At 41.0% G+C, this 13,335-nt stretch overlaps 1 protein-coding gene across 6 annotated transcripts in view; it reads left to right on the top strand.

Moving 5' to 3' along the window:
- The window catches only part of myo15b (myosin XVB), a 126,915-nt gene that overhangs the window by 88,055 nt on the left and 25,525 nt on the right, over positions 1-13,335 (top strand). For all 6 annotated transcript variants that reach the window (XM_082543878.1, XM_082543877.1, XM_082543880.1 and 3 more), the window contains 6 exons: positions 8,101-8,270; positions 8,388-8,460; positions 8,566-8,751; positions 8,860-8,969; positions 11,234-11,301; positions 11,982-12,066. In XM_082543878.1, the coding sequence (XP_082400004.1) occupies positions 8,101-8,270; positions 8,388-8,460; positions 8,566-8,751; positions 8,860-8,969; positions 11,234-11,301; positions 11,982-12,066 (692 nt within the window). The remainder of the gene's footprint in view (positions 1-8,100; positions 8,271-8,387; positions 8,461-8,565; positions 8,752-8,859; positions 8,970-11,233; positions 11,302-11,981; positions 12,067-13,335) is intronic.

Here is a 13,335-nt window from a genome sequence, read left to right as displayed (position 1 = left end):
TTCAGCTTCTCCTGTTATCCACCTAAAACCCCATCCCCTTAGAGACTGTGTCAGCTTCCAAACAGACAAAAAACAAACTAAAAACCAGCAAAAAAAGAGACTTAAACATAAAAAAAATTACAAAGAAAGAACAATACAGCATCCTCAACAGCGCCAAAGAGTAAAACAGTACAATGTGGATTATTAAACATTAGGCCTCTCTCTTCCAAGTCTCTGTTAGTACATGAGTTAATAATTGATCAATAAGTTGATTTACTCTGCCTTACAGAAACCTGGTTACAGCAGGATGATTATGTTAGTTTAAATGAATCAACACCCCCGAGTCATTCTAACTAATCAACCAAAGACCAAGACAGATTTTCAACCCTTTCACACATACTGGTCACTACAGTGGACAGCTATTCAAAGGCTGTTTTCTTGTATTTGTGTCAGTGTTGATGGTATTAGTGATGGGTCGGTCGTGAACGAAATGGCTCTTAGAGCCGGGTCTTTGACGTGAACGACGCGAGCCGGCTCCTTATCGCGAGCCGTGGGTTTTTTTTCTCTTTCTCTCTCTCTCTCGCACTTTTTTCCGCTTCACTCCGCACGCGAGCCTTGTGCTTTACGCTGGGCAGAGGGGGGAGGGGCGGTAGTTACACTCAGTAGCACAGGAACAGAGCAGGAGGGGGAGAGAGAGAGAAAGAGAGCCAGGGACAACAACGTCCCATTAGAAAGGTATAGTAATCATCCACAACTATTTTCAGTTGCAGATGATAAAGGATTCAGAAAGTGTATTCATGCAGGCCCATATGACAGAGAATGTGCATCTTCTTTTTGTTTTCATATTGTAATTTATATTTAATTGTGTTGTGGTTTGCAGTGTTTTGTGTTCACTTTAAATTTGTAAAAGGAAAAAGCTGAAAATTTAAATAGTTAAAAGTTGAAATGTGAATAGTTGATTTTTGTATTATATGATTTATTTATTACATGTCATGTGGAGTGAATAAATAAACGTATATTTATGGTGGCCCCTAGAGACAAAGCACATACGAACTTCAAATCACATACGAACCCTGAAGCACGTACAAACTCCAAAACACGTAAAAACACGTAAAAACTCCAAAGCACGTAAATACACGTACAAACTCCAAAACACGTAAAAACACGTAAAAACTCCAAAGCACGTAAATACACGTACAAACTCTAAAACACGTAAAAACTCAGAAGCACATAAAAACTCAAAACACGTACAAAAGACAACAGAAGTGCTCCAGGATGCTAGGGGGCAGTGTGGAGCTTTTGTTACCTAGTGGCTACACAAGCCAGCAAGTACCAACGACCGGATTTGGTGTGTGGTAGTAAGAGGTAAATGAACTTTTTAAAAAAAATTTGACTATATATGAATGCTTGTGTATAAATACACAAACAATACACATATGCTTTCATGCTTTCAATTGTGTAATTTAAGTGATCTAGGTAGCTCTGTTTTGGAAGTTCAGTTCATGCTAGAAATGTGTTTTGGAGTTTGTACGTGTTTTGTCTCTAGGGGCCACCGCATATATTTATATATAAATATATATAATTAAAACCACTTTCTTTCTACATTAGTAATTCCTTTTGTGCATAAATTTATATTATTGCTAATAATAAATTAATTAAAGCAACAAAACAATCTGAAGAGCCGGTTCGGAGCCGAAAGAGCACATGAACCACTGCATTGGACACTGATGTGACACTTTATACCTGCCACCCAGTCAAAACGTATGTTGTCCACCTAAGTGGACATGTAAAAAATTGTTTGAAAAGTACATATTTTAAAAAAGAAATGAAGTTCAAAAATCTTTTTTCATGCCTAAAGATAAATAAAACTACTTAAGAAAAATATTCCTGAATTAGCTTGTCATAATTCGTGCATGAAAGGGTTAATTCATTTGAAAGCCTGATGCTTGCTTAGCTTTTTCCACCCTAGTTGGAAAACTCAAGAAAACAGTTGGGATTTGTAGCTGTAGAAATTAAATTGAATTGACTCTGTTATTGTCAGTCTGCTCCAGGATAACGATGTCCCACTTCTGCTGATTTTGTCAAATGCTTTTATGAGCCTTGCCTTCAAATGAATATATCTAAGACTAAAGAGTGATTTCAGGAGATTTTATTTTTATTAAAATTCACATTGCAGAATATGTTCAAAGTTATAAATCTCTTGGAAAAAACCTGCACATAAAACTTGCAGTTACTAACATGGACTTACAACAACATCCATCCATCCATCCGCTTCCGCTTATCCTTTTCAGGGTCGCGGGGGGCGCTGGAGCCTATCCCAGCTGTCATAGGGCGAAAGGCGGGGTACACCCTGGACAGGTCGCCAGTCTGTCGCAGGGCTAACACACAGGGACAGACAACCATTCACACTCACATTCACACCTAGTGGCAATTTGGATTATCCAATTAACCTATCCCCACAAGCTGCATGTCTTTGGACGGTGGGAGGAAGCCGGAGTACCCGGAGAGAACCCACGCAAACACGGGGAGAACATGCAAACTCCACACAGAAAGACCCCGGCCTGATGGTGGAATTGAACTCAGGACCTTCTTGCTGTGAGGCAACAGTGCTAACCACCGTGCCACCGTGCTGCCTTGATAAAACTGTGATGATTTAATTTGATCGTTCTTTCCTTTATGATACTTATCTGTAAAGAACAGAAACAATCAAATTGTTAACAGCCTGATTGTCAAACCACAGCTGAACCAAGCATCTCTGTATACCACACAGTTAGTGGTTGGCTGGTTCAATTTTCCTTGACAGTTCACACCCATTGCACAGTAAGTTTCAGTTTCTTCTTTCTGGGTAAAGATTTCATTTGACTTTGAGGCTTCATTCTAATATTGTACAGTCTTTACCTTACAATAAAAAGCACCTAGAGAGAAGCTATATAAATAAAATTAACTAAATTTAAGTCAATCGTTGGTGACTTTGTTAGTGTTATAAAATATGTTCATTTTCACCAGACCTGATGCCTCTGCCAAATTTTTGTAGTTCTTGAGCATATTGTAGCCCTCTAATAAGGGATTCGTTTTTGTAAAAAATTAAATAAAATGGCAATATTAAGAATAATAAGCAATAATAGGGCCCTTGGCAGATCTTAAGGTATACTGCAGCTTCTCTCCTCCTGCTACCCCCCCAAAAACCCATCTCCATAGAGACTGTGTCAGCTTCCAAAAAGACAAAAAACAAACTAAAAACCAGCAACAAACAACTTAAACATAAACAATCACAAAGAAAGAACAATACAGTATCCACATCTGAACCAAAGAGTAAAACAGTGAAATGTGGATTATTAAATATTAGGTCTCTCTCCTCCAAGTCTCTGTTAGTACATGACTTAATAATTGATCAACAAATTGATTTACTCTGCCTTACAGAAACCTGGTTGCAGCAGGATGATTATGTTAGTTTAAATGAATCAACACCCCCGAGCCATTCTAACTACCAGAAATCTCGAAGCACAGGCCGAGGGGGCGGTGTGGCAGCAATTTTTCACACCAGCCTATTAATTAATGAAAGACCAAGACAGACTTTTAATTCATTTGAAAGCCTGATGCTTAACATTGTCCACCCCAGCTGTGAAACTCAGAAACCAGTCTTACTTGTTATCATCTATCGTCCACCTGGGCCTTACACAGAGTTTCTGTCTGATTTCTCAGAGTTTTTATCTGATTTAGTTCTGAGCTCAGATAAAATAATTATTGTGGGTGATTTTAACATCCATGTAGATGCTAAAAATGACAGCCTCAACATGGCATTTAATCTGTTATTAGACTCAATTGGTTTCTCTCAAAATGTAAAAGAACCCACCCACCACTTTAATCACACTCTAGATCTTGTTTTAACATATGGCATCGAACCTGAACATTTAACAGTGTTTCCTGAAAACCCTCTCCTGTCTGATCATTTCCTGATAACATTTACTTTTACAATAATTGATTACACAGCGGTGAAGAGTAGACTTTATCAAAGTAGATGTCTTTCTGAAAGCACTGTAACTAAGTTTAAGAATATAATCCACCCACTGTTATCATCTCCAATGCCCTGTACCAACACAGAGCAAAGCAGCTATCTGAACGCTACCCCAACAGAGGTCGATTATCTTGTTAATAATTTCACCTCCTCACTACGTACGACTCTGGATACTGTAGCTCCTGTGAAAACTAAGGCCTCAAATCAGAAGTACCTGACTCCGTGGTATAATTCTGAAACACGTACCCTAAAGCAGATGACTCGTAATCTGGAGAGGAAATGGCGTGTCACAAATCTAGAGGATCATCATTTAGCCTGGAGAAATAGTTTGCTGCTTTATAAGAAAGCCCTCCGCAAAGCCAGAACATCTTACTATTCATCACTGATTGAAGAAAATAAGAACAACCCCAGGTTTCTCTTCAGCACTGTAGCCAGGCTGACAAAAAGTCAGAGCTCTTTTGAGCCAACCATCCCTTTAACGTTAACTAGTAATGACTTCATGAACTTCTTCACAAATAAAATTTTTATCATTAGAGAAAAAATTACCAATAATCATCCCACAGATGTAATATTATCTACAGCTACTCTTAGTACCATTGATATTAAGTTAGACTCTTTTTCTCCAATTGATCTTTCTGAGTTAACTTCAATAATTACTTCCTCCAAACCATCAACGTGTCTTTTAGACCCCATTCCTACAAAACTGCTCAAAGAAGTCCTGCCATTAATTAATTCTTCGATCTTAAATATGATCAACCTATCTCTAATAATCGGCTATGTACCACAGGCCTTCAAGCTGGCTGTAGTTAAACCTTTACTCAAAAAGCCATCTCTAGACCCAGCAGTCTTAGCTAATTATAGGCCAATCTCCAACCTTCCTTTCATATCAAAAATCCTTGAAAGAGTAGTTGTCAAACAGCTAACAGATCATCTGCAGAGGAATGGTTTATTTGAAGAGTTTCAGTCAGGTTTCAGAGCTCAGCACAGCACAGAAACAGCTTTAGTGAAGGTTACAAATGATCTTCTTATGGCCTCTGACAGTGGACTCATCTCTGTGCTTGTCCTGCTAGACCTCAGTGCAGCGTTCGATACTGTTGATCATAATATCCTATTAGAGCGATTAGAACATGCTGTAGGTATTACAAGTACTGCGCTGCAGTGGTTTGTATCATATCTATCTAATAGACTCCAATTCGTGCATGTAAATGGAGAGTCCTCTTCACACACTGAGGTTAATTATGGAGTTCCACAGGGTTCAGTGCTAGGACCAATTCTGTTTACATTATACATGCTTCCCTTAGGCAGTATCATTAGAAGACATAGCATACATTTTCACTGCTATGCAGATGACACCCAGCTCTATCTGTCCATGAAGCCAGATAACACACACCAATTAGTTAAACTGCAGGAATGTCTTAAAGACATAAAGACCTGGATGGCCGCTAACTTTCTGCTTCTTAATTCAGATAAAACTGAGGTTATTGTACTCGGCCCTGAAAATCTTAGAAATATGGTATCTAATCAGATTCTTACTCTGGATGGCATTACCTTGGCCTCCAGTAACGCGGTGAGGAACCTTGGAGTCATTTTTGACCAGGACATGTCCTTCAACGCACATATTAAACAAATATGTAAGACTGCTTTCTTCCATTTGCGCAACATCTCTAAAATTAGAAATATCCTGTCTCAGAGTGACGCTGAAAAACTAGTTCATGCATTTATTACTTCCAGGCTGGACTACTGTAATTCATTATTATCAGGATGTCCAAAAAACTCACTGAAAAGCCTTCAGCTAATCCAAAATGCTGCAGCAAGAGTCCTGACAGGGACTAGAAAGAGAGAGCATATTTCTCCTGTTTTGGCTTCCCTTCATTGGCTTCCTGTTAAATCCAGAATTGAATTCAAAATCCTGCTCCTCACATACAAGGTCTTAAATAATCAGGCCCCATCTTATCTTAATGACCTTGTAGTACCATATCACCCTATTAGAGCGCTCCGCTCTCGCTCTGCAGGCCTACTTGTTGTTCCTAGAGTATTTAAAAGTAGAATGGGAGGGAGAGCCTTCAGTTTTCAGGCCCCTCTTCTGTGGAACCAGCTTCCAGTTTGGATTCGGGAAACAGACACTATCTCTACTTTTAAGATTAGGCTTAAAACTTTCCTTTTTTCTAAAGCATATAGTTAGGGCTGGACCAGGTGACCCTGAATCCTCCCTTTGTTATGCTGCAATAGATGTAGGCTGCCGGGGGATTCCCATGATGCATTGAGTTTTTCCTTTCCACTCACCTTTCTCACTCACTATGTATTAATAGACCTCTCTGCATTGAATCATATCTGTTATTAACCTCTGTCTCTCTTCCACAGCATGTCTTTATCCTGTCTTCCTTCTCTCACCCCAACCGGTCGCAGCAGATGGCCGCCCCTCCCTGAGCCTGGTTCTGCCGGAGGTTTCTTCCTGTTAAAAGGGAGTTTTTCCTTCCCACTGTCGCCAAAGTGCTTGCTCATAGGGGGTCATATGATTGTTGGGTTTTTCTCTGTATCTATGAAGCGCCTTGAGGCGACTTTTGTTGTGATTTGGCGCTATATAAATAAAATTGAATTGAATTGAATTGAATTGAAGTATGGGGTTGGTAGAGTTGAGGCATTTCCTGTAGTCACTGGGATGTCTTGCACCCTGTCTTCTAATGTGGCTGTAGCAAAAACAAGTTACTTCCCACTTACTGTGTCCGCTAGGTAGTGTACAACAACACATAATATTATAAGTCATGCTGTTGCATATGTAAGAAAACATCAATATAGCTTTGTTAGAACAAAACTTGAATAAATTAACTAGCAATATGTCCATGGTGTACCTTGCCTCTTGCTCCAGATGGCTCCAGCCCCTTATATATATATTTAAGCATGCCATAAGCAACTCATTCCATAACTTCATGGAATGGATTTCTATGCTGGAATCTAAGCCTTACATCACAGAGCACAATTCCCAGCATTAGATGCAGTGCTTCAAAGCACACTGCCACTGGACTCTACAGCAGTGGATACATGTTCTCTGAAATGATGAATGACACTGTGTCTGACAATCTGATGAATGAGATGCCAGAAAAACAGTATTTGTCTAAACGCATTGTGCATGGGAACACTTTGGGGATAGACCCTTCCTGTTCCAACATGTCTGCGCACCAGTGTACCATGCAAGGTCCATATAGACAAGGGTGAGTTTGGTGTGGAAGAACTGCACTGGCCTGCACAGAGTCCTGATCTCAACCCTATAGAACACCAAAAGGATGAATTAGAGCAGAGAGTGCAAGCCAGGCCTTCTCATCCAACATCAATGTCTGACCTCACAAATGCACTTTTGGAAGAATGGTCAGAAAATTCTCATTAACACATTTATAAACCTTGTGGAAAGCCTTCCCAGAGCAGTTTAAAGCTGCAAAAGATGTGCCGAGATCATATTAAACTCAATGAATTAAGAATGGGATGTCACTCAATTTCATGTGTGTGTGAATGAATTTGTGAAAAATTTATCCAGGACGCATTTGCAATTTCAGTTGAGCGTGCTGAGTAAAACTCGCTTCACTTTGGACAGTGATTCTGATCATCAAGTACTTTCTTGTTCATGACAGGTTTGAGCTTTGGTTGTTCCTGAACATCCTAACCATTTTTTGTTCATCTGAGGGTGACAGTTTGGATCTTCTTCAGACTTTTGCAAAGTGGTGGCACATCTTATTTACAACTGACGAACATGCTCGGATAAATGATTTGAGCCTGATTGTATAATTTTGACTCTGTGTTGATTTAAGAAAATACCAAATAAAACTGGAACACATTTTTGCACCTGATTTTTATTTTTTTTTAAATCAAAGAACAGTTCAAAGAAATCATTAAAAGCCTAAAATTATGATGTCATTCACGTCCATGATGATGAAGGTATTTAAACTTCAGACCATAATCATAACTTCCTCTGTCACATCAGCTTAAACGACTATGAGACTGCAGCACATGACAAATAAACTTGCTTCCCAGTACTTTTTATTAAACTGTCAGATTTTGTTACTCAGTCACTGAATGGTGTTCTAGATTGTTACGACCCACTTTAACCCCTGCAGGTATGTATCTGACTATGGTCCAGGGGAGTACCGTTCACTGTGCCAACATAAACTGCTGACATCTATGAAGCTTCCATCTCCAACCTGCCGGATGTACCCACCCACCGAGCTGGAATGGACATCCAACCAGAGAAAGGGAACCATGTTGGTAGACGTTCACACCTACAATGGTGAGACTAACTGAACATTTCCATTTTTGTACCATGAAACTGGATCAGTGGGCCTAAAGGCAGTGCAAAAATATCAGCTTTAATAAACTCACAACACCATTTGGCGTTTTATTTCAGATGAGAAGTTTGTAACTGAAGTGGAGTCTTGGACCACAGGAGAGCAGCTAGCGTCGTGGATTCTTCATTTCAGGTATAAGTTGTAAACATATGTGATTTCCCCCACTTTGCTAACTAATGTTTGCATTTACATGCATCTTCCTTAAAATTTTGTGTAATGTGTTGTTTTGTGCCATAGAGGTGTTTCGGAAGTGGTACAGGGCTGGTCAGTGTCTCTTTTTTCAATCGATGACGGCTGGTCTGATTTAGCTGGCTCAGATTTTGTCATGGATCTGCTGGCTGGAGCTGAAGCTGAAGTGCTCCCACCAGAAGGGACTCCCACCTCTACTTACTCTGATTACCTGTTCAGCAACCAGGGAGATAGGTAAAATAGTGAACAATTGTTTGGGGGTTTGTTTGTTTCATTTTCTTGGAGGGTCAGGGGCATCTTTTAAAGAATCCAGTGGCACTTATGACAACTGTTTTTCTATAGGATGTTAACAACCGATCAAGATGACTTTATACCACCAGCACCACCCATACAAGCTCCTGGTCTACCTCCTTTTGAAGGAAACCAGTGGAGAAGAGATTATCCACAGGAAGGTAAGTATTATATGGTGAAATTTTAGTACACTAGTTATCTAATTAACACCGTCAGGAAGACCAAACAGAGCCATCTACTAATGTAAATGTTTAGCTATAGTTTGTCTCTTAGGAATTAACCACTTTCAGTTTAATGTTATTTATTTATATAGTACCAAATCACAACAGCTGAATCAAGGTGCTTTATATTGTAAGGTTAATACCCTACAATAAAACAGAGAAAACGGAGGCAATTCCAACAACAGATGACTCCCTATGAGCAAGCACTTTGGCAACAGTGTGAAGGAAAAACTCCCTTTTAACCAGAAGAAACCTCTGTCAGAACCAGGCTCAGGGAGGGGCGGCTATCTGCTACAACCATTTCTGGTTGAAGGGGGTAAGACAGGACAAAGATATCAGTTAGAGAAACATTCTACAAAAAAAGACCTATAATTTTAATTTATGTTTTGTTGTGTTTCCCACTATGACTTCACATGTGATTGGCTGCTTCCAGTAATGGCAGCAACATGATAATATCAGATCATGCAAGGAACGGCTGTCTGCAAGTGCACACAGGCACAGTTCATTACTTGTCTCACCAGAAAGATTTTTTATTTTCTAGACCATGCAGTCCATCTAGCTCTAAATGTGTCCACATAGCATTTCAGAAAATGTTTCACTAAACATGATAATGATATATAAAAGAACTGACGACAACAAAAAACTGCCACAAAAAATACAAGTGAGATAGTAAGCTTTATTTTGCAACCATCACTTTAAACCAGCAGATAGGTTGTCCTCCCTCTGTCTCTATCTATATCTATTATGGCTGGGGGATAACAAGTATGTCCACACTAATTATTTAATATTGAATAGACATCACACTGCAAAAAGATCTATACTAGTGCTGGGGCTGCACGGTGCTAACGCGTTAATTAGCTAAACATGCTAACACGTTGACGCCGTGCAGCCCCACGCACGGGGTGATCCGCATTAACTCACTAACAGAGATTTGCCACATGCGGTTATGGCATTAACAAGATTAACACTGACAGCACTAATCTATACACTACAAACCAAAATACATTCAGAAAAGTTAGGTGTGTGAAACAGTGGCTCCCAGTGAAGGGCCGTTTTTATCTGTACAAATGCCGCCTTGCACTGCTTTATCCCCTGGCCCAGATCTGGGGCACCCTTTCACGTGAGGTCAGTCAAGGGTCTGGTCCATTCCCCAAATCCAGGCACGAACCAGCGGTACTAACCAGCGTGTCAGGCTACATTTCACTGTGTGTTATACTTGTATAACTATGCATGTGACAAATAAAGAACCTTGAACCTTGAACCTTGAGCCAGCCCCAAGATGCAATGGCTACTGTTTTCTCCACCTGTAGGCACACCTGCCCGCCTCCCAAATGGTACGCTAACACTGTGCCTCCCTTGATCCAAACGCAGACTTCTTTGGGTTGGCTATGAGCCCCGCCTACATCAGGGACTCCAGGACCACAGCTACCCAGTACACATGCCGGTTGTTACTATGGATGATAACATCATGGAGAAGGCTGTTTTTTCCTTGGATACTGCAGACAAGGGAATCTGCCAGTAGCCCTCGGTTAAATCCAGTGTTGTGAAAAATTAAGCCGGATCTTTCCAGTTAAGGAGTCCAGCAGCCCCAACCCAGGCCATGAGATAGGCATCAGACCATGACACCTCATTCACCAGCCATACCACCTCATAGTCAACATCGCCAACTCACCGTGTGGCCACAAAGAGTCCTTGCCACTTGGCGAGTGTCTTTACGCTTGAAGAAGGGCATAATACAAGCACTTTGTCTCCCATTGAAAATTGCCTGAGTCTAACCCCTCTGTTATACAGGTGCTGTTGACATTCCTGGGCCTGGAATAAATTCTCCCTTGACAACCTTGACAATGATTGCAGCTTTGCTTTCAGGTCCAGGACATACTAAATCTCATTTTTAACTGGGCTTGGGGGGAAAGGGGGAAAACACAATGAAGGCCTGGGGAGCCTCCCACACTGCAAACAACAAAGGGTCTATCCAGCAAGCCCAATTCCTTTCATCCTCATGAATGAACTTGAATAACAAAATAAAAACAAAATAAAAATACTATTATGATTATGATTGTGTCAAAAAGTAGTATAAAAAATATTATGTTGATATTTAGTTTTTGGTTGAAAAAATAAAGGAGTAGTCGTACAGGCAACCAGCAAAGACAACACAAAGGTCCTTTTTTTTACTCTAACTAATGAGAAATTCTTTCCATCTTCAGGGCGCAGTCGACAGATGGAGGCCTATGTTGATGACATATTTGAACCCGTACTGGACAATGGACCTCCAGTGAGTTGTGTTGTGTTTCTTTGCAGTCTGGCTTATAATTTTGTCTTCTAGCTGAGGGCACAGTGACTACTAGGCTAGTATTTCCCAGAGAAAAAAATGTTCATGCATGATAACTTTACTTTCTCTGATACGAAAAACAATGTAAGAAAGGAAAGATATAAAGAGAAAAAGAGAGATGCTTTAAGGCAGGGGTGCCCAATCCCGGTCCTCGAGAGCTACCGTCCTGCAGCTTTTAGATGCATCCCTACTCCAACACAGCTGAATCAAATGGTTTGATTACCTCTTCAGCATGCCATCGTGTTTGGCAAAGGCCTGAAAACAAGCCATTCATTTGATTCAGCTGTGTTGGAGTAGGGATGCATCTAAAAGCTGCAGGACGGTAGCTCTCGAGGACCGGGATTGAGCACCCCTGCTTTAAGGTAAAGACTGCTCATTTGATAAATTAGAAATTTAATGCTTGTATATAACGATGTAATTTATACTAGACAGTATGTGCAGGCTAAACTGTGTAGTATGCATTTTTAGTGTTTAGTTCAGAGATATGCTTATATATTGTAGAACATTATTATGTTGTTACTGAATTTGTTAAGGCTTATTTCCAGCAACTCCACGTGTAGTTGTGGCTGCCGTGTCACTTATAATGTGATACACAGCTCATTTTTGTGTGTTTGTGTGTGTAGGACATGGAAAGAGTAGCTATTCTGAATCGCAGGATGAGAGGGGGAGGGGGGATTGGACCGATGCACTCTGGCATGTATGGAGCAGGTAGGAAATTCACACGCCACATGTATTTACTTCGTAGTTGAACTACAAAACATTCTTAAACGTGTAGATTGTTCATAATGTTCACACTAAAAGGTAAAATCGATCTGCTTAGGGGTATGGGCAGCAGCCTACGCAGACAAAGCCAAACCTCCCTCTGCCAAGTCACCTCCAGCTTATCCAGGGTAACCCCAGGCATTCTCAAGCCAGCTAAGAGATGTAATCTTGCCAGTGTATCCTGGGTCTGGCCCAGTGGCTCCTCCAGGTGGGACATATCCAGAGCACCTCACACAGGAGGTGACCAGAAGGCATCTAGTCAGATATCTGAACCATCTCGCTGGCTCCTTTGAATGTAGAGGAGCAGCAGCTCAACTCTTAGCCCCTCTCAAATGACTGAACTCCTCACCCTATCTCTAAAAGAGAGACCAGCTACTCTTAGGATAAAGCTTATTTCTACTGCTTGTATCCGCACCCTCATTCTTTCAGTCACTACGCAAAGCTCGTGACCATAAGTGAGACAGGGGACGTAGCTTGACCAGTAAATTGAGAGCTTTGCTTTTATGCTCAGCTCTCTTCACCATGATGAAGCGGTACATCGTTTGCATCCATCCATCTTTGGTCCCAATCCTTCTATCACTCACTTCCTCCCCTCTCTCCTCACTCGTGAACAAGACCACAAGATACCTAAACTACTCCACTTGGAGCAGCAATTCATTGATGACCCTGCGTGGGCGCTCCAGCCTTTTCTGACTGAGGACCATGGCCTCAGATTTGGAGGTGCTTCACACTAGGTTGCAAACAACTCCAGTGCAAGCTGGAGGCCAACTCTACTTGCAATGAAGCCTGATGAAGCCAGCAGATCCACATCCACCTACACCTAGAAATTATGTCCATAAAATTATAAAAAGAATCATTGACTAGTGGCAGCTGTGGCAGAGTCCAACAACCACTGGAAATGAGTCAAACCTATTGCCAGAAATGTGGACCAAGCTCACATTTCTCCTTTGGCTCACAACAACAGGCTAGAACACCCCATACTCCTGAGTATGCAAAAAAAAAAAAAAAAAACAGGACAAAGAGCTGGTTGAGTGTTCTGCATCGAGGACAAAAAAAACTGCATTGACCAGGGTTCAACAAATGGAAGAGCTTTCCTTTCTGCTCCGCCCCCCTGGGGGGCATGAATTACTCATCTTGCCAGGTGGGTAGCAGTGTGATGGGCGACTCTGCTTCCTCTACAGAAGGCATGTCAGTGTGGTTAAAGAGGTCCTCAAC

This window comes from Aulonocara stuartgranti (assembly GCF_965226115.1).
Source record: "Aulonocara stuartgranti genome assembly, chromosome: 8".
In the NCBI taxonomy this organism is placed as follows: Eukaryota; Metazoa; Chordata; class Actinopteri; order Cichliformes; family Cichlidae; genus Aulonocara; species Aulonocara stuartgranti.
This window is presented reverse-complemented; position numbering and strand designations above follow the sequence as displayed.